General features: G+C 39.8%; 2 protein-coding genes across 8 annotated transcripts in view; one reads left to right on the top strand and one right to left on the bottom strand.

The window, feature by feature from the left end:
- Positions 1-649: 649 nt before the first annotated feature.
- Positions 650-19217, bottom strand: LOC146543622 (uncharacterized). Of its 3 annotated transcripts, XM_085233146.1 has the most exons (3): positions 17413-19217; positions 2325-2393; positions 650-1148 (listed from the first exon to the last, which is right to left on the bottom strand). In XM_085233146.1, exon 1 carries the CDS (start codon positions 19174-19176, stop codon positions 18058-18060), a length of 1119 nt encoding a protein of 372 aa, XP_085089272.1. In that variant the 5' UTR covers positions 19177-19217; the 3' UTR covers positions 650-1148; positions 2325-2393; positions 17413-18057. The 3 variants fall into 3 exon arrangements, with proteins under 3 accessions (XP_085089272.1, XP_085089271.1, XP_085089270.1); XM_085233145.1 differs by having other exon boundaries at positions 650-2393; XM_085233144.1 differs by lacking the exons at positions 650-1148; positions 2325-2393 and adding an exon at positions 10454-11602.
- The window catches only part of TRIP12 (thyroid hormone receptor interactor 12), a 69287-nt gene continuing 67777 nt past the window's right edge, over positions 17914-19423 (top strand). For all 5 annotated transcript variants that reach the window (XM_085233133.1, XM_085233134.1, XM_085233132.1 and 2 more), the window contains exon 1: positions 17914-18061. The gene's annotated coding sequence lies outside the window, so the exon portion shown is untranslated. The remainder of the gene's footprint in view (positions 18062-19423) is intronic.

Here is a 19423-nt window from a genome sequence, read left to right as displayed (position 1 = left end):
AGCAGCCTTCTCTAGCTTTGACTGGGATAGCAAATGCAATTTCAAGATATTCAGAAGTACCAGAATAATCTTCACAGCTCTGAATGATCTTTCTTCCTTTCCAATCACCTATTGCTGCACTGAGCAAGAAGTTGGAATTGACACCCTCTAAAAACCCCTTCCAACCCAACCTCAGTTATCCTACAGTCTCCTTTTTTTGCACCAACAGATCAGTCCTCACTCTTCTGGGACTTCCAGGCTACTCTTCCCCTATTTGCTCCCCCTCATTCAGCACTGAGAGGCTCCCTTCTGCTCCACTCAGCCAATGTGGCAACTTCTATTGTTTGCTGTTCAAATTTTTCAATTTAGTACGTTCACACTATTTCCCATACTTTCCTGATATTTGAAAAGCAAGCAAGCAAGCTCAGCGCCATCTCTTTCTTGCTGCAAGGTGTACAAAAATCTTAAAAAACAAACAAACCAAACACCAACTCCCTCCAAAAACCTCTCTTTCCTTGTGCTCTTGTATTTATCCATTGTTTTAAGTCTTTTGCCAAACACTCAAAATGTAAGCTTTCTAGGAACAGCAATGTTTTTTTGTTTATGAGTCTAGTAGAAGGGGATCCTGGTCTGTGGTTCAAGTATATAGACATCACAGTAATACAAATCGTAATCAGAGAACAGGCTTTACATTTCAAATACTCAATCATGGAAGTAGCACATAACACTCAACCACGGGTTACAATGACACAATGATATTATTTGGATCCTTGCATTTATTACACATAACAAAAAGTTTGCAGGATAAGCATTTGTTTCTCCAACAGCCTTGGTAAGGCCTACTTTGTATCACACACATTCAGTTGTTCCTACAGAAATGATTACTGTATTATCACTCATTTAGATAAATGGTTATGCTAAATGTGACTTAAATCAACATGCTGTACATTTTAAATCTTTTTTTTATTTTTCTTTAATTTTTATTTTTTTATTTTTATTTTTTTTTTTTGCTATTTCAAATCTGCATGAAACTTGAGAGACCCTGGCAACATCTTCAAGTCCCAGAGAGGAAATGATGTCCAATAGCAAGGGGACAGGAAGCCGCTCCAGGAAGCCGTATTTACCTCGGCACAGATTGAGGACATGTTCCAGAAGTTTGGCACCAAACGCTACAGCAATTTGAATTGTTATTAAGAAAAGTCCCAAGAGACAACAGATTTGTAAAAGCACACAATTTCTTCCCCGAAAATCACACATTTCTCACATCAACATTAACAAAATCAACCCAGTTTCTCTGGATGTTCTCTAGAGAAAAGAACATGTACCTAATTATCAATGATTAATGTTCAATATATTTCAATTCATTTGTCAGAGTTAGCAGTGACTGCACAGCCTGCACAGTAAAATTAGGCTCTAGTTTAAAAAAAAAAAGCAAAAAAACAACCAAAAGCCTGCACACAGAGCCAACTCATCTCAGCTGAGGAACATTAAAGCAGCAGCACAGCATAACTGAAACTTGCCCAGATCCATTTTGTCCTCATACATATGTATGTATTTACATAAACACCATGCTATTTATGGAGGAGGAGGTCAGTAAAACTTCAGCTGTATGCTTTGGGGAAAATCATGACGGCTCTGAAATTAAGAGTCCCTCCACTTCTGCTTCTTATCAGGGACTGTTAAACCAATAAAGTTAAATTGAAGACCATTATCTTCCACAGTGACATGACATTTTTTGACTCATTCACACTGAGATCCAGTACAACATCAAACTTTTTTCTACCAAACTGCTACTTAATGTGCTATTCCCCGTATTGTATGCAAACAGCTGATTACTTCTGCTTCAGCATCCAGCTTGGAACTTGTCCTTATGAATTCAACATTGTTTCTTTAGATCATCTATCTATTTTATCAACTTGATTTTGAAACACTTGTTCATAAGAAAACAGGATTGTAAATTCAATTTGTACTTGTAAAGTGCTTTTTCCATATTGAGATATAGTAATCAAAATTGTAGTTAGAAATATAAATTAAAGCAGAATTACTGATTTATTTACAATGGAATGGTTCTCTTGTATCTAATTTTTTTTTTCTTTTCTTTTTTAACATCTGTTATAAAAAGAGAGAGAAAAAGAATTGTGGAATTTGAAACCAGAACATCTGTAGAAATTGCATTAAATTTTGATGCAGTAATATTCCTTCCAAGATATTTGTTAAGGCTGGCTACAAAAATCAAGCTTATGTTTATATATATACACATATATAAATACACATATGAAAGAGCTTCCCGGATTTTTTTTCAAAATATTCCTAAGGAAATGGTGTAGAAAGAATTTGTCACTTACTGTTGTTTCACATCTTTTGAGTAGACTGTCCAGTACTATTCAAGATTTCTTATCTGTTGCTGCATTGCACTGCAAGCACAAATAATTTGCTGTTGGTTCTCATTTGCTTTATTATTTTTTTTTCCAAGCATCTGATTTCTACATAGTTTGTTATTTTGCTCAAATTCTGTATATAAATACAAAAATGATGTATGCAGTCCATTTAAAATTGCCTGGCTGATTTCATGCAAGCTGATAGGTGAAAATGATTCAAATCTTGCATTCTAGGAATGACAATGATAAAGTGCTGCTAATACTTATCTTCTTTTGTTGAAGATTAAGAGGGCTACCACAGCAGTATTTGCTGCTCCCTGAGTTTTTTCCCAAAATTATTTCTTTCTAGAATATGGCCTGTTTTGGCTATTTAAAAATATAGATAGCTGTTTTCTTGCTTTATAGATGTATCCACAACTAGACTTTTCAGTTGTTTCTTTATCTCTGGTTTCCAGGCTTTAGAAAATAGCTCCAGAAGTTTACTTTTTGAGGCTTATTTAGTGGTGTCCCCACTGCCTTACTGTATCTGTCTGTATATTTCTCAACTCATCCAACACCTGCTGCACTGCACTTTACTCATGGTAAAACAGATTGGCAATTCAGGTATATCACAATGTGACCATATGAATAAGTTTGCATTATAAAAAGCTACCTAGTTACTAGCAATAAAAACATTACTTCCTGGCCTATTTTTGTTGCTAATGTCTCTGTCATTTGTTCTATAATGAAACAATGGGATTTATTCTACATTTAAAGTTACTGTTATGCCTTTCTGTTTTTCTAGTATTTATCCATTAATTTACATTAATGAATTAAGATACAAAAGCAAGTTAGCCAAAGCAATCATATCTTTCATTAAAGTTATTACAGACTGTTATTGCTAGATTATTCCATTATATGCCACAGCAAATTTCTAATTATTTTTCTTATTTTACTATAAAAAGATGAATGACCCCCAAATGTCTCCTGAGATTCTTTAATTTCTTCAGGTTTTGACTCACAAAGTTTATTCGCAGGAGGTTTTCTATGACCTGAAAATTACCAACGACTGGGGAAGTAAGAGAAAAAAAAAAGAATAATTGAGTACCAACTACCTTGAGATAAACGCATTGCTAGGATTCAAGTTCCAGTTATGTAACTATAATTGCATTCTCAAAACAAAGCTATCACAAGGGATCAGAACATGGTTACAATGTGAGTGGCCTTACAACACACTCTAAAGGAAAAGAAACATCAAATAATTTATCTAGACAAGTGTGAAATGTTTTTATCTACAAAGAAAATGTTTCCAGTCCCTATATGCAAATTGTACAAATTAGAACAGTTTAAGGACTTCTTAACTAACAAAACAATGAACAACCTGTATTTTTCAGTTTAAGGGTAGAAATGTAATTGATCAGACATTATATAAGGTTGGTTCTTAGAAACACCCATCCAGCTGCTCAAGCATTCAAAAGCGAAAGCATCAGAATTTAAACAATCATTTGAACATTTTGTTAAAATTTAAATTAATAGGACAATTCAAACTTCAGCACTTACAGAGTCTGAAAACTTAGGGAAAAGCTCACTGTAAGTACGCATTTAACTGACATTCTGAGACTTAGAAAAAGAAAAGATAGTAAAGGTTTTTTTTTCTTTACAAAGCATAATAACCTTTCGTCTCAGTTGTATTACTAGCAAATTATGTGATAAAACAGCAAAGAACAAGAGGCTGGCTAATGGTAACTTTCCCAAGTTCTCTCTAAACATTACAGACATGCTTGAACAGTGTGTCAGCTTTTAATGCCCACTTTTGTTTTGCTGCTGACACAGTTGGGTATATGGGAAAGTCATCTCTCTGCCTTCACGCCAGCTGTTAGAGAAGATCACACCACAACCCTGAAGTCAGATCAGTTGCTGTTCTGGCAAGGCTAAAACTAACGATAAAAATCTTGTAATCTTACTCATAGTAAATCTGTTTTATTTTCTTCCATTTGCTTGAGTAAAGTCAAGATTTTATATTGCTATACATAGATTCTTGAGCAATAAACTGGTAAATGAGAATATCAGTGATGTGCACATTTGGAAACATGCACTTGTGCATATACATACACATACATGTATACACATACTCTACAGATTCTATTTTTTCTACTTGTGTGTAGAAAAGTAAAAGCAGCCTTGACTTCACTGTCAATAAGCCACAAAGGACTACTCTTGTTTACTGACTGTGTAAAATTTATTACTGCAAATCTTTGACTAAGTGACAGTAGTCTACATGCATCAACACGAAATTGTACTTCAGATTTCTCCAGTGTTGATATGTAAATGTTTAAGTTGATAATAATTATTTGTAAGCCTCAAAGAGTCAAATTCACTTTCATTACCAATTTTCAAATTCAAGCTCAGATTCCAGAGTCTGCCAAGCTAGGCCCACGTGAATCACTTCTATATTTTTCAAGTCATGCATGTATTCTGTTGACATCTCATATGCAGTAACAACTTAACATGTACTTTCGAATATCAAATACAGCCAGCTAAAATTCATCGTTTTGATGTTTCTTGAGGATATCATTATAGTTCGTAATCAGAATTACTAAATCATCTTTCTAATAGCAAAGATACAAAATAACACCAGTTAACACTCAGACATCCACAGTATTCTGTAAAATAACCCTTATTATGTGAATAAAAGAACAAACATCCTACTCAGTTGCCTAAGTTCATCCTATTTTAAAATGACACACACAGCCTTTATTCTTTTGCAAGGAAACATTTACCTCCGATGGGGGAAAAAAAACATTTAACCAATCTGCATGTAAAATTTAATATCCAAAGAAGAAATTAAAAACACTGAAACATTTTAAACGTTTCTGTAATGTACATGGAGTATAGACTACCACTTTGCTAAAATAATATAACAATACACTAGCGGTAATATGAGAGCTGACTGCATAAAGAGATATAACCTGCTTGTTATTGTTTCACTGATGATCCTGCTATCTGGGAAGGCTTTGAAACCAGTACTTTTGTAAATCACTGCAGAGATAATACAACAGTGAACTGCTGTACCATATTTCCAAAAGCTCTTTTTTATCTCTAGCAGTGTAAAGAGAACTGGCACGTAAGGCTACTTCCATGTGTATTTGTGGAACACATGAGAATAAGGACAGAACAAAACTGCTATGCAAACAGCAAAAGAAGTTTGAAGTCCTTTTTGGTTTCTGCAGCAGATGAGAAGTGTTCTGAATTGAAACTCTGCGATCATGTTGTGTGGAGCTTTATGGGAACCCAAAGGCATTTATCTGAAAACCCAAGCTTTTGCTTGACCATGCTTCTACAATATGCATGGATATAACGTAAATGCTCAGCTGTTTGTTTGAGTCCTATGTAAATTTAAGAATGTGGAGAAGAGCCAGAGGAGGCTGATGACCTGGCCTACCACACACTATTACCTCACTGCATTCAGCTTGACCAAGAGTGTAAAAAGAAGAATCCATAGGGAGTTCATTGTTCACCAGGAAGAACAGGTACTTCCAGCTTCCTGGTGGGAGTGATTTAAAAACAACGCAACAAAACCCAAACAAAACTCTCAGCAGATGTTTAAGTCTGCCTTATTTTGGAGATCTGCTTATAACAACATCAGAACTGAAAAGCAGTCATAATCATTCACTGCTATAAAAAGATGGGCTATCTGAGCCACAAGAGAGAAAAAGCTTAATTTTATATATGGGCTTTTAAGGTTGTAAAAATGAATAGCTTAATAATAGACTGAATGCTCCATAGTTACTGCCAAAATCTTTAAATTGTTCATCTGTTCAAAATATTTATCCACATACTTTAAATAAAGCAGCAGAAAAAAAAAAGCTGGTTGCAGTAAGCTACTAGCTACACATCATACAATTCACCACTATTATTGTGAAAGTGACTAATGCTTGTGTCTGATGGCATCATTTGTTCACTTATCAGTGACAACTGCAATAATAGAAGACTCCTTAACATTGTGGCTCTAGATATGCCTTAGCTATTCTGCTATTACAGTTAAACAACCTGGGGTTGTTTCAGTGGAAATACTGGTGAGCCTTGAAAGAGGCTCTCATAAAAAACAATTCTGTATGAGATGAGTAGAAGGGAATTATTAAGTGAATACAGTATCACTTAACTCTACTTTTCCCAGTAGATACTGCTGTGAAAATACTGATGGAGATAAAACAGATTAAGTTAAACAACCTTACCAGCAAGACCAACTTCCCTCCTAACAACACAAAGACCCAGCATGTCCACCAGAGTCTCCCACTGACCTAGGCTGGTGAGCAGGAAGTTTTTATCAGTGTCATACGGACACTTCTTAACAATTCTTTCACCTTCTCAATGACCACTCTCAATGTCCCCACTTGTATTCTCACTAATTAAGCAGTATTAGTAATTATCATTGCACGTATTTGTGTCTTCTGCCATTTATAGCAGGTTTCTATTAAAAATTTTCAGTATTCTAAAGTTTCAGATAGTAACTCATAAAGCAGCACACATAAATATGGATTTTAATATTTGCATAAGCAGTTCTTGTAAGCTAGCAGCAATTTAAGAGAAGACTGGTTTGTGTGGATTGAGTGACCACCTTTACAGTTAACCATTATTTCTTTTTGATATTCGCATTTATTGCAATTCACATGCAATAAAACTCTTCAATTTATCAAAATATATAGAAAAACCCAAGCTTACACTGACACATTGAATGTAATTTCTATGAAGTACAAAAAATGAACACCTGTGTATAACACTGCAAGCGTTTGGCAAACTGAGATTAAACCCATGCATGCATGCCATTCTACATTTCATGCACACACAGTATGAAATCAAATAAGTATCCACTGCCACCTGTTATGTCTATGAAATCAGATGCTTTTAGCTGCCCTTCTGGCAAATTGCTATACATTTTGAAAATTTAAAGTAGGGCTTATGACACCTGTGTTTTGTTTGACAATTGCTATTAAAAAAAAAATCTGCATTTACTATAGTGCAGGAATCTGTCTGTTTTGTTCTCTTTTGTTATCTACACTGGTAGGATCACAACTGAACAGGACAGTAGTTTCCTTCTCACAACCACTCATTAGCAAAAAACAAACAAACAAAAAAACCCAAAAAAACAATAACTAAGCCTGATATACTGCACTACAAAAAAAGAAAAAAAAAGCAAAAAAGAGTAAGGTTCCTCAGAATATCAGAATGGAATTGTGAACTGCTTGTACTTGAAAGTATGGATTCGTCTTAGTATCACAATAGTTATTAATTCATTAGCACTCTACAAATACTTGCTATGATTTTGAGTCAATGATAATGCCATCAAAATTCTGTATCAAGTAAATATTAAAGTATTTCACAATAGATTCACCACTAAATATACATAGTTCCTTGGCCCTCTGAGAAATCTTGTATTTCCTACTTCATTCATGCAAGTATTTGTTAACAGCACATCAGCGATGCATCATCATTACTGTCCTTTCACTGTCCTTTTACCAATGCAGATTTTTTTAGATTATAGCAGTTAAGTAATGTAATAGAGGTGATGCAAGTCCACACACTTCCCTTCCTTTCTTCTGCTTGGTTTTGGAGGGGAAAAATATATTATTGTTAAGAGCAAGAAAAGATAAAAACAATTCAGTTGGCAAACAAAATAAAGCAGCAACTCCAGTAGAGTACAATCTTAAATATAAGGCCATGTGGCAAAAACAATCAAACAACAACAACAAAAAACTTTCCTGGTGTAAAAACAAACAGTGTTGAGAGTTGCTATTACAAGTATATTGAGTGGATAGAGAGAGAGAAGAAATGCCACAATTCCAAAATTCCACATAAATCAACTATGAAGATGTTAGTTTCCCTCAACTTTGCTCATCTATTCAAAAATATCAAGTCACTTCAGCAAAGGAATTAGGAGTGTGCTTGCACAAGTTTGACAAAGGCCTTCTGTTTCAAGCATCTGAAACACATTGCAGTAAAATACAGAATGAAGCAGGAATTTAAAAGTTTAGAGAAAAAAAATGGTATTTTTGTTCAGGGAATGCAGAAGTAGTTGAGTCTGAAAGTAACCTGTTGCCTTGACACAGTCTGTTCCCTTCCTCTCAGTTACATATCTCATTTATACCTTGATCAATATCTTTTCTCAAGTATTTTCCCAGAACTTGCAGGAGGAAAAAGAAAGCAAAATACAGATGTTTACAGCACAGGTGCTTTGAAGGCTGGCTAACTTCTTCCTTCGTGCAGACCTGTGTATAAAGATCAGAGGGAACAATACAAGAGCAGGACAATGAGACGATGCAGAAGGGAGGGGGGTATGTGCTTTGAGGAAAGCAATGCTAAGAGGGAGAATAAAGAATGACTCCTGAGGATCAGAGCCTGCAATTATGAGCATGATACTTGCCATTTATTAACATGATTAAACAGGCAGACCTAGATAAGATCACCACGAAGAGATTATTCCACTATTTAACAGAACAAAGGATGCTAGCTAAGTGTGAGACATAACATTCCTTTCTAGATGGCTAAGATATTGACAGATTTCTTTCAGTTTTCTCCTTCTTACTGCATTTTAAAGGTCTCTTTGTTACAATTTCTGGTCTAGAATATGCTTTTAATTTCTCTCTCTCCCTTCCTCCCTTTATCCCCCTCCCTTTTTTTCCCCCCCCCTTTTCCATCTGAGTAAAGAGCCAAATAATGGAACAGTTGGACTCCCTGCTTTATGTATAAAAGTCCTGCAGTACAGAAGCATTACAATTAAAAGCCCTTTTCTAGGGAATCTGCACGTCCTTTAGCAGAATCTGTGTGTGTAACTGGCAACCTTTTTTATTACAGATGAAGTCTTAGTTCAACAATCTCATCACTTCCTTTGTGAGTACTTCTTATCATCCTCATTTGTACCTGTCTGCAACCAGTCTAACATACTATCTTTTGAAAACTGCTTTCCTATACTTTTACATGGCCAGCTCACTTTCAGCAGACATCTCTCACTCTAAATTCTGAGAAACAACTATTGCATTGGCCTCAGAAATCCCATCACACCTTTTTAGAGTAGATATACACTCATGTTTTTTGAAGTTCCCTTATTATCTGTTTACATCTTTGATGACATCAGGTGAAAGAACAGGAGTGCTGAAGAATCCATCACATGGTTCAGGCATTCTGATCCACCTGAATACCAATCATGTCTCCAGTTTTCCAGAAACAGCTGTGGTGACAAATACGTCCATTTTCTCGGTTACTAACCCAGTACTACAGGTAGCATGCTTTCTGAAAAGTTCTGTTCCTTTCTATGCTTATTCAAACACTGGATTTATCCAATCCCAATTTTTTTTTAAACATGAAATTAATTGTTACCTGTAGGTTTTGGAATCATTGTAAATTACATAGGAATTACAGGAAAGCTCTGCTTTAGCACTAACTTAACTCATGCTGACAACTACCCTTTTGTTACCAATGGCTGTGATAATTTGATGTGTATGTATATTAAAAATGTGCACTGCATTTCCTATCAAGTATCTGCTTGCTCTTTTGATAATTCCCAGCTACTTAGCTTCTCTTGTCTGCAGTCTCCATCTGTCATTGCTTTCACTCTATTGTTCACCACCATCCTATTATGCTATTTAGAACTCTAGATTCAGACACTATCCTGGGTTACTGTTTCTATGATATTATTTTGCCTTTTCTACAAAAGACTTTCATCATTTCACTGCACACTGACTTCTAATGCTCTTTCTTTTTGTTACCACATTTCTCCAGCTAATTTCTCTAATTTAGGTTTTATCCAACAAATGACATTTACACCCCCTGCACAATTTTAACCTAATTTAATGCAGCCCATACAAAAGCGGCAGGCACTTCTACTTTGGTTTAACTTAGGCTAATTTCAGTTTAACACTGTTATAGTTTGAAGAGTTAATCACATGACACTTTTTTGTTGCCCCGTGTGGATACCTGAGTGACACTGGGGTCCCATATAGGACATCTGGGTGACACCCCACGGTGGGCACCAAAACAGTGTCGTCGTTTGAAGAGTTAATCACACGACATCCCTCTCTCCCCTCGGGAGAAAGGGGTGGGAAGGAAGAGGGAAAAGCTCGTTTCAGATAGGAGAAACTAATTTATTAAAAGGAATGTGAGATAATACAGAATAATTATGAGTAATAAATTAAAATGAACCAAAAATAAAACAGGATGAGAGAGTCAGCCTGAGACTTTATCGACAGGTCCTCCACTGCTCACCCCTCAGAAAAGACAGCTTTTCCTCATCCCCCGGAATCGGAAATCATGTGGAGGCTCCTGGGAAATGCAGTACATCCCAGAGTATCTTCCTCTTGGAGAGTCAGGACTCACGTGAGACTGCTAGAGATAAACAAGACGCACAGCTCCGCAGTGCACCGTGTCTCTGCACGCAACAGCCTGTAGCATGATGCTATGAAATACTGATAAAACCAGGACAAACATACATTGATTTAGTTACGTCCATTCAAAAGTCACGTAATTCTTTACAAGTCTCTGTAGTGCAGTTTAGATCAACCTCAGCAAGTTTGTTCAAAAACAAGTCACACTCGTGCATATTTATCAGCAATTTTGTATAGCTTAGCACACAGAGACAAAATCCTGATTCTGTCCTAGCTTTGCCTACCGCTCTTCTTTCTTTCTTCCCTTAAACACATTACTGAGTGATGCTTTTTTTTTGTAAATAATGAAGAATAAATAAATAAAAATACACAATGCACGCAGTCAAATAAACATATCTGATAGTTCTTCATGATGAATGCCCCAGTGTATACAGGAAACGAAATAAGGAAAAAAGCTCTTGGTTAATAGAAGCAACAGAAATGAACAAATAATTACATTCCTAAATTGAAGAAGGAAGAAAGGAAACAAGACCAAAGATAAGACCACAAAGTTAATTTCAGTAATACAAAAGCAGAATTATTCCTCAAGTTTCCTAAAACAGAGAGCCAAAAGAGATGCTGGATGCTCTACCCAAAGTAAGGCAAGTGAAGAATTAGATGGAAAAATCACTGACAATAATAAGGGTGTAAACAACAGGCATGTGAACAACATATTAGCATTTACTTAAGCAGAAGATACTGTCACATGCGGACACGGACAAAATAACACATTCATTACCTGAAAAACATTCCTACAGGTAGAACTAGGTTGAGCACAATACCTTTGAAGAAAGCCACAGATGAAACTTCAAAATGGTAGCTTCATCATTGCAATTCAGTGTGGTATTGCTGTTTGCATAATAAAGACTAGTTACAAGTTGACGAAAACTAACTTACACCACACAAAAAGTTCACTTATAGGCCTTCCTGTAACACAGAAAAATCAAACTAATAGCAAATAATGATGAAAAAACAAACTAAAAATGCCTTAATTGGAGTTGATAGAAAATATCCCAACACATCTTCAAATACAATATTTGAACTATTCAAAAACAAATTTTTGTAGGCTTTATGATAGTACTGAATGATTGTAGTTTCGCAGACAAATGTTTGTTATGTGGGTATTTCAGTTTGGGACTTCATATCAATCACAGAATCATAGAATCGCTCACTGCATACAATGCCTCTGCAGGAAATCCTTCATCCACCTGTAAGGGAAGTCCTAAACTGCAACACATCACAAACTGGATTTCAGTCCCAATTTTCCTCTATCAGTTGCATTCTTATGCTGCATTAAGCCTTTAATACTGCAGCATGATAAAGAATTCCCAAATCTTTCTCAGAATGGTATGGATAAGATCAAACAACTGCGTACAGCCAGAAATGGCACGTTATGGAAGAAGTATATTAATAACAGGCATCCAAACTACAACACGTCACAACATAGCTAAATCAATAGCCAACAGCATTGCTAATCGTAACTAAATCATTTTAGTTTTGGACAAAAACATCCAGAAGCAGTATCTGTGTTTTCCCAACAAACCATGACTCCCCCAAAGGAACAATTTCCATTTTTCAAGCAGTTGTACTGTTTATTTAGATATCTGAATTAAAGACAGTGAAAATGGGAAGGAGATTGCTCAATGTATTTTATGTTTTACAACATTCCCCAGGTAATCATTCCTTAGCACTGTATGAACCCATTGGAAATGTTCAATTATTTTGAAAATATGCTTTATCAGCAGAACGGAGAACTTCCTGAGCTGACACAAAATGGCTTCCTTCTCCTGACACGAAGGAGCCGTGCTTCAAACCACTCAAATTTAAGTCAAGAAGTTGATAATTTCATGCAAATTACATCCTCTATACAAATAACTCATAACATAACTATTTTGTTTAAATGCCCCTGAAGATAAATTTGTGCACTTGCTTTGGTTCATTAAGAACTCAAATCTTCAGTTTTAAATGTCAAGGAAGAGAGTAGAAGTGGTCTGGGTAGGCAATAACTGTTACAGCATCCTACAAGATTGAAATGCAAACAAAATTGTGAGACTTTGGAAAAGGTTCAGCTCTTACAGATCTTTACTTAAAGATCAGATTAATCTTGGGAAAAAAAAAAAAAGGTTACTTCAGTAATTAATCTATAATTAATTTCATATTATACCAAACATCTGTTTTTTGTTTTTGCTTTTTTTTTTCTCCCCACCAATCCATTTGGCTTAAGCACTTCAAGTGACATCTTCTGTTAATCAAACAGATTATTCATCAAGTGTCAGCATTAAGATTTACCAACAAGCTCAAGGTAGAACAGCAATATGAAATGTTATTGACAATGCTATTTTTTAATTTTTATTTTTCAAATCTTTATTAATATCATTTATTGAAAAGCAGTTTTAAATAGCTTTTGAGATTAAGTGCCGTAGGTTCAGAATTTTTACTTACCACTAAAAATGTCAGAAAACAATTAATTACATGATTGTTACTTTAAGAAAATATTGTGCTACTCACAATATTCAAAATAATACATTGCGCTCAGAATGCACTGATTTAATCAGAAACCAAGTTAAGATGTAGAAATGAACAATAGACAAAAGAAGCAATGATGGATAAAGAACAAGAACAGTCCTCAGAATTGTCTGCCTGGTGTTACACTATTTACACATCCACATGTCCTGTATGTATTTGTTAGAGTCTAGCTGGTGATGTCTGACCATACATACAATTCTGCAGGCATACACTCAATAAAATTCAGCTATCCCACTATACAAACAGATCATGTATAGAACACTGCACAAAACAACACAAATTTTATATACATCTGATTCCATTATTTTACAGGTAAGTTGCTAAACATTTTACTAACATGACAAAATCCTCTGATTAGTGCAGCATTTGTGAGAAGGTGACAGATGCTAGTATTAATTACACATTGAGTAGATAATTTTCTCGTTATGTTTCTTTTGTTACCAGCTTCATCTTTCCAGTTATCAGCCTGTCCTATAAGCAGATTAAGAATTTTTTTTGTCTCTATAGCTTGTTAGATGAGTGACCGACCTTTTCTATACTACCCTACCATCTGGATTCCTCTCTTGCAATTTTTAAAGTCTGTACTTGTCAACTGTAAGACCACTTATAAGAAATGCTATTTTGAAATTTTATTTTTATATACTTCTGTGGCTATCTGGAGTAATTTTATGTTCAGCGTTGGATGCAATATGGCTTACTGCCTGCTTTGTACAAACAGATAATGTCTATTGTTGGTGACCTACCTTGCCAAATTATAACAGGCATATCAAATATTAATTTGGCATTTCAAAAATGATTGAAGAATACGCACAATGAAAGGTAGCTAGAAAGGCATATGTTAAACAAGTTGCCATCTTGATGGTGGCCTTGAGACAAAAATTCCCATTCTATACATTCTGCACACACAAAATAAGAACTATCCACTGTTTCCATAAACTTTACCAGAATTTCCTGTATATACAGAGATTTTATGGCCAAACTTGTTTTCTATGTAGTACATTTTTCCTGACATGTACAGCAACCTCTCCATAACAAACTCAAAAGGCTGCTGGGGGGAGAAAAAAACAAAATTGAAAATTCTAATGGCAAGGTCATTCATTTAGGAATAATTTCTGCAATCACACAATTTTCCAGAAGACAAAGCAAATAACAATGCCTTTGCACCAGGCTTTCAAAAGACCTCTTACTTAGAATAAAAGTTCGAATGGGAAGAAATGCACAGAAAAGATACTGCAGCGATTGCAGTGACCAGGAAGTAGACTGAAAAGTAGACAAGTGGAAACTGAAAAAACAAAAGAATACTGTCAAGAGAAAATATTTACTGAAATGAAAAAAGAAAAAAAAACAATCACGTATGTATGCATACACACACTGCTATCTACATACAGTGGTACTATTTAAACTAAAGGACATCACCCCACAAAATAAGCTGCAAATTAATCTGTATAACCGCATTTTTTACCCGTTAGAGAAATGATTAAGTGGAACAGTTGTTCTGTGTTAAATAGCAAGGCAAAAAAAAAAAAAAAAAAGCTTCACTACCTTTGAAGAGCACCTAGTTCCACTTGGCTGTGAAGATCTATTATGTGGCTGGACAAAACAATGTGGACTTCAGAAATCTTCATTTTTCTATTTCTGCAGTGGAACTGCTATATGTTCATGGTGAATGAATGTGTCGGATAGTTTCCCTGCATTTCTGAAGTTATGATTACAGCCTTAAAATAGCTATCTAAAATAAAATATTTTCACTGTTGGTTCAAAAGATCTTTCTCAATCTAACTATTTAAGCTGCATTCCACGAATACTTATTGACCTGCACTTCTATACAGTCTATTTTGAGAAGAGTTTTTTTGCAGTGAATTATAAGGCTCCTCCTTCAGTACCCACCTTCAAGTAGCTTAAACAGAAGCTACCTGGCAATCTTCTCCTGGCTTCTCAGTGGAAATACACACTTGCTAGTAAGTAGTCAATGCCTTTGTTTAGAAAGTTTTGGTTACTGACTCTAAAGCTGAAGTGTTAATTGAAATTGAATTTTTATCTGGGATGGAAGCTGTCTTTTGTTGCAGAAGGTGAAGTTAGCACCAGGGCCTCTTAGGTACATTTGGGGCACAAATACATCCACACAAATGCATTTGACTGGTTAAAAAGAGTTCAAACAGCCTCTGTTCTGATCTGCTTCCTATATAATTTGCCTGCAGCAGGCCTTGTTTTCTTTTTTCCACATGTCCTAGTTTCTCTAGATTCGTGTAAAAGACAAGATTCAGTAGTACAGCTTGCCATTATTGCAAATAGCAGTATTGAAAAATAAGGTTTTCTGAATTATTTTTGCAGTAATTGACATGCTTACAGCCAAAGATGCACACCTCTGCAGCATCACAGCCTACGGGCTTTTTGTCCTGTTTTGTCCTCCTGTTTTCACTGCTTAGGCTCAGCAAACTTGTTAGTGTACAGTTACCTCTGGTTTCAGAGATATCCTTTATTTTTATTTGCAGCAATTTCAATTCACTTATGTTCAATTATACAACTTAAGCCTACTGTACTGATCATGAGGCAGTAGCAGACTTCAGGAAAACTGTCTGTAGAACATCCCTTGTATACCAGGGTGCATAATGGAAAAAAAATATTCAATTCCCTGGAGTGAGGGAAAAAAGCTGGACAAAACAGAGTGTTGACAGGGCTGAACACAAAGCTTGTTGCAATGCACTGGCTTCTTCCCCACAGAGGACCGCCTTTTGTTCAACTGAATTTTTTTGCTCTAAACCTTTCCTAAGGCTTTCTGTATTTGCAGAGGATTTCTTGTTCCAGTATAGTTTGACTTGTTAGTCAGCTGGTACCTGGAACGCCTGCCCATGACTACTGGTCTATACACTCTGTAGCTGTATAAACCATTCCCAAATAACTAACTTTGTCATGGAAGAGCCGAATTTACTGCTCACGTAAAGCCTGCAGAGCCAACTCAAAGTAGGGTTGTGCTCACAAAAATATAAAAGCCTTCACATAAATACATCATACAGCTGTGGACGCTCTTTTTCTGCTTAAAAAAAAAAAAACAACAATGCACCATTTTGAAAACACTGACTTTGAAGAATGGGACTAATCAAAGTAGAAAATTCAGTATTCATATAACTATGTGCAAGGCTGGAGCTTTAGATTATTAACTGAGTGCAAAAATGTATGTTAAATAGCCCAGAGCACTCAATGAATGCTCCACAAATATCACAGCACTGATATGATTGCCACAAGGTCCACAGGGGAGGCCCATTACAAGACTTCAGCCATGAAACATAACACATTTCTCAGCTGTTGTGCAGCACCATAACCACTCTTCATTGTGGAACTTAAAGGTCCCTAGAGTTCTCTGGAACTTCTACCTCAAACAAGTTTTGGGGGAGATGGAAATTACTCTCCTCTGTTGTCCACCTTTCTGAAATATCTGCAGGCGCTGGTGAATTTAAAAAATGCGGCATGAGAGAAACCAAGAGAAGGAGCACATAAAAAAAAACCAAAACCACCGGTTATTTGGACTACCAGCTTAATTTCAGTTTGCCACCTCCCACTCCCTTTAATTTCTTGATTGCAAACCTGACAAGTTTCCTCATCTCCGGAAGAAAATCATTTTGCTGTTCTCAGTCTTCCTATTCCCCAACAGACAACTTAGCTTTATTAGCTTTATTCTCCTAGTATGAGTTGTTGGACTATTTTCTTTCTTAAATCCAGCTACCCTGAGGTGCAGCTCATCTTGCCTTTCCCTAGGAGAAATACAGGGACATTACTTAAGGATTTGTGGTTTGCCCACTTACTTCCGTGCCGTTCTGCAACACCACTTTGTTTCAAGATGACCAAGTCACACACGTGTTCGCACACCTTCTCGAGGCACCAACCCCTCGCAGGACTTCCCCCCCAGCGCTCACCCAGTCCCCCCCACATCTTCGGGCAGGAGCGGCGCCCCCACCCCGCCTCTCACCGCCCCCCTTTAGGCGGCAGCTCCCTTCTTCGGGACGCCCCGCGCCCCTTCCCTCAGCGCGGCCCTCGCTGCCCTCACAGCAGCGGCAGCAGCTGGGATCGGTCCCCCGGCTCCCCTGACGGAAAGGAGAGAGAATTCAAAGTCGCGACGCGAGCGGCCCGGCCCGCACCTCCCACCGGGTGACGGCGGCCGCCGGCGGTCCTCGCTCGGGGCCGAGACACACTGCCGCACCTCAAACGCCTCCGCGGGCGGTACAGCGCCATTTTGGGACGCTGGAAGGCGGTGACTATAGCAACCAGGAAGAGGCGGACATCACGCGGGGTCACCGCCGGCCCGGCCCCCTCTTAAAGGAGCAGAGCCGGCTCCGGCGCCACGGCCGGCCAGCGTTCGAGCCCCCCGCGGAGCGCCGCTGCCCCGCGGGCCTCTCTCGCCCCTCCCGCCCCCTGCCGGAGGGGAGGTCCCGGCGCGGACCCCGGGGTGACGACCCCGGCGGAGGGATACCGCTCCGCGGACGCCGAATCCGCCGAGCGCAGGGAGCCGGGCGCGCGCACGGCCGCCGCGGGGGCCGCGTGGGGGGCGGCAGCCCGGGCGGGGGCCGCCCGTCGGGCCGGGGGCTGCGCGGGCCCCGGCGGGGCCCCGGCGCCGGGAGAAAGTAGTCCGCCGGGCTCCCCCCCGCGCCGCTGGAAGGGGTTCGGCGGCGGAGGCGGATGCCGCTCAGTGCTGCGGCTTCAGCTGATAATTGAAGGGAAGAGAGGCGGCTGCTGCCGGGCGGCGGGGAGGCACGGAGCGTCTGCGGAGGCCGCATCGGGACAAACTAGGTACCCGCGGCTCCTCCGCTTCCTCGCTGGGGCGCTGGGGGAGGCGGGCTGTGGGGCCTCGGCGTTCCGGGGCGCTCGGTGTTCCGGGGCTCCTCGGCGTTCCGAGTCCCCTGTTCCTGGGCCCCCATTCTCCGGGCCCCGCCGCGTCTGCCCAATCTGCCCAACCGCGCCGCCCTTCCGCGGGGCTCCTGCTCCGGCCCGGGCCGTCGTTGGGGTGCGCGGGGGCGGCCGGGCCCCGAGGTGGGTGCGGGGCGCGGGGCCGGCGGGGCGGCTATCGGGCCGCGGGGCCGGGCCGCCGTTCCTCGCCACCGGGCGGGGGGGGTGAGCGCGCAGCCCGGGGTGGCGGTGGGGGCTGAGGGCCGCGAGGGGGCTGAGGGGGGGCGGCCCGGCCCGGTGCCACCGCCGATACAAAAGGGCAGCGTCAGTGTTGACACCGCGCCGTGCCCTTCCGCCTCTCCCTCCCCCCACTGCCGTTGGCCCCTTTTCCCTGATGGCTCTTCCCGTGTTTTTCTTTGTTTTTCTTTTTCTTTCTTTCTTTTTTCCTTTCCCGTAGACGCTATCAAATATCTCAGAGAAAAGAAAAAAATAGCAACTCCTCTCCTCCCTCCTCCCTCCCCCCCACCTCGCAGCCCGGCTTGGCAAAAATGCTCCATAATCGCCCGTCGTCCATATTTCAGAGCCTTTCTGGGGGGAGGAGGAGGAAGGAGGTGGGGAGAGAACGGAGGCGATGTAGGGCCGAGCTGCGGCCCAGCCCGCTGGATTATTTTCGCAGCCGGCGCTCCGGAGCCGCTGTTTTCTGTCGCTTTCGGTCGCGATACGAGTTCCCGGCCGCGCCGTTCTCTTGCATAACGCATCGCGCTCGGAGGTCGCTCCGACGGCGGCTGCCGGCCCGCCCGCCCGGCGCTGCCCGGTGCCGTCCCGGCGCTGCCCGCCGCGCTGCGGGCCCGCTTTCCTGCGCCGTGGCCCGGCATTGTTCCCGGCCCCCCTTCCTGGTGCGTCGGCCCTCGGCCGCCGGGGGGCTCCGAGCGGGGGCGGCCCGAGAGTCTGGGCCGTGAGCCGGGAGAGAGCGGGGGGAAGAATGGAAAGTTATGTCGAGGGCTTCGGGGGAAAAACATCGACGTAAGGAACAAAGGTCCTGCCTGTGCTGGGAAGGCCTGCCTGTGAGGCCCGATTGTGTCGCATTTACACACGGGAAGAAGCGGGTGCTTGGTACTGGCCTACATTGATTCTGTAACTCTGGCGTGAGGCTCGGGAGCGTTTTCAGAGCCTGTGCGGTTTGTTTGGAGGGTGGTTTTGTTATGTGTAGCAATCTAGGATTAATTTTACTTAGAAATATTTCTTCTGTGTATATTTTCAGAAGAT

Source organism: Meleagris gallopavo, chromosome 11, assembly GCF_905368555.1.
Source record: "Meleagris gallopavo chromosome 11, MGAL_WU_HG_1.1, whole genome shotgun sequence".
Lineage (NCBI taxonomy): Eukaryota > Metazoa > Chordata > Aves > Galliformes > Phasianidae > Meleagris > Meleagris gallopavo.
This window is presented reverse-complemented; position numbering and strand designations above follow the sequence as displayed.

Bases quoted from the DNA above. Each gene is read 5' to 3' on its own strand.
- LOC146543622 (XM_085233145.1), bottom strand. From the start codon at position 19,176: ATGTTTTTCCCCCGAAGCCCTCGACATAACTTTCCATTCTTCCCCCCG.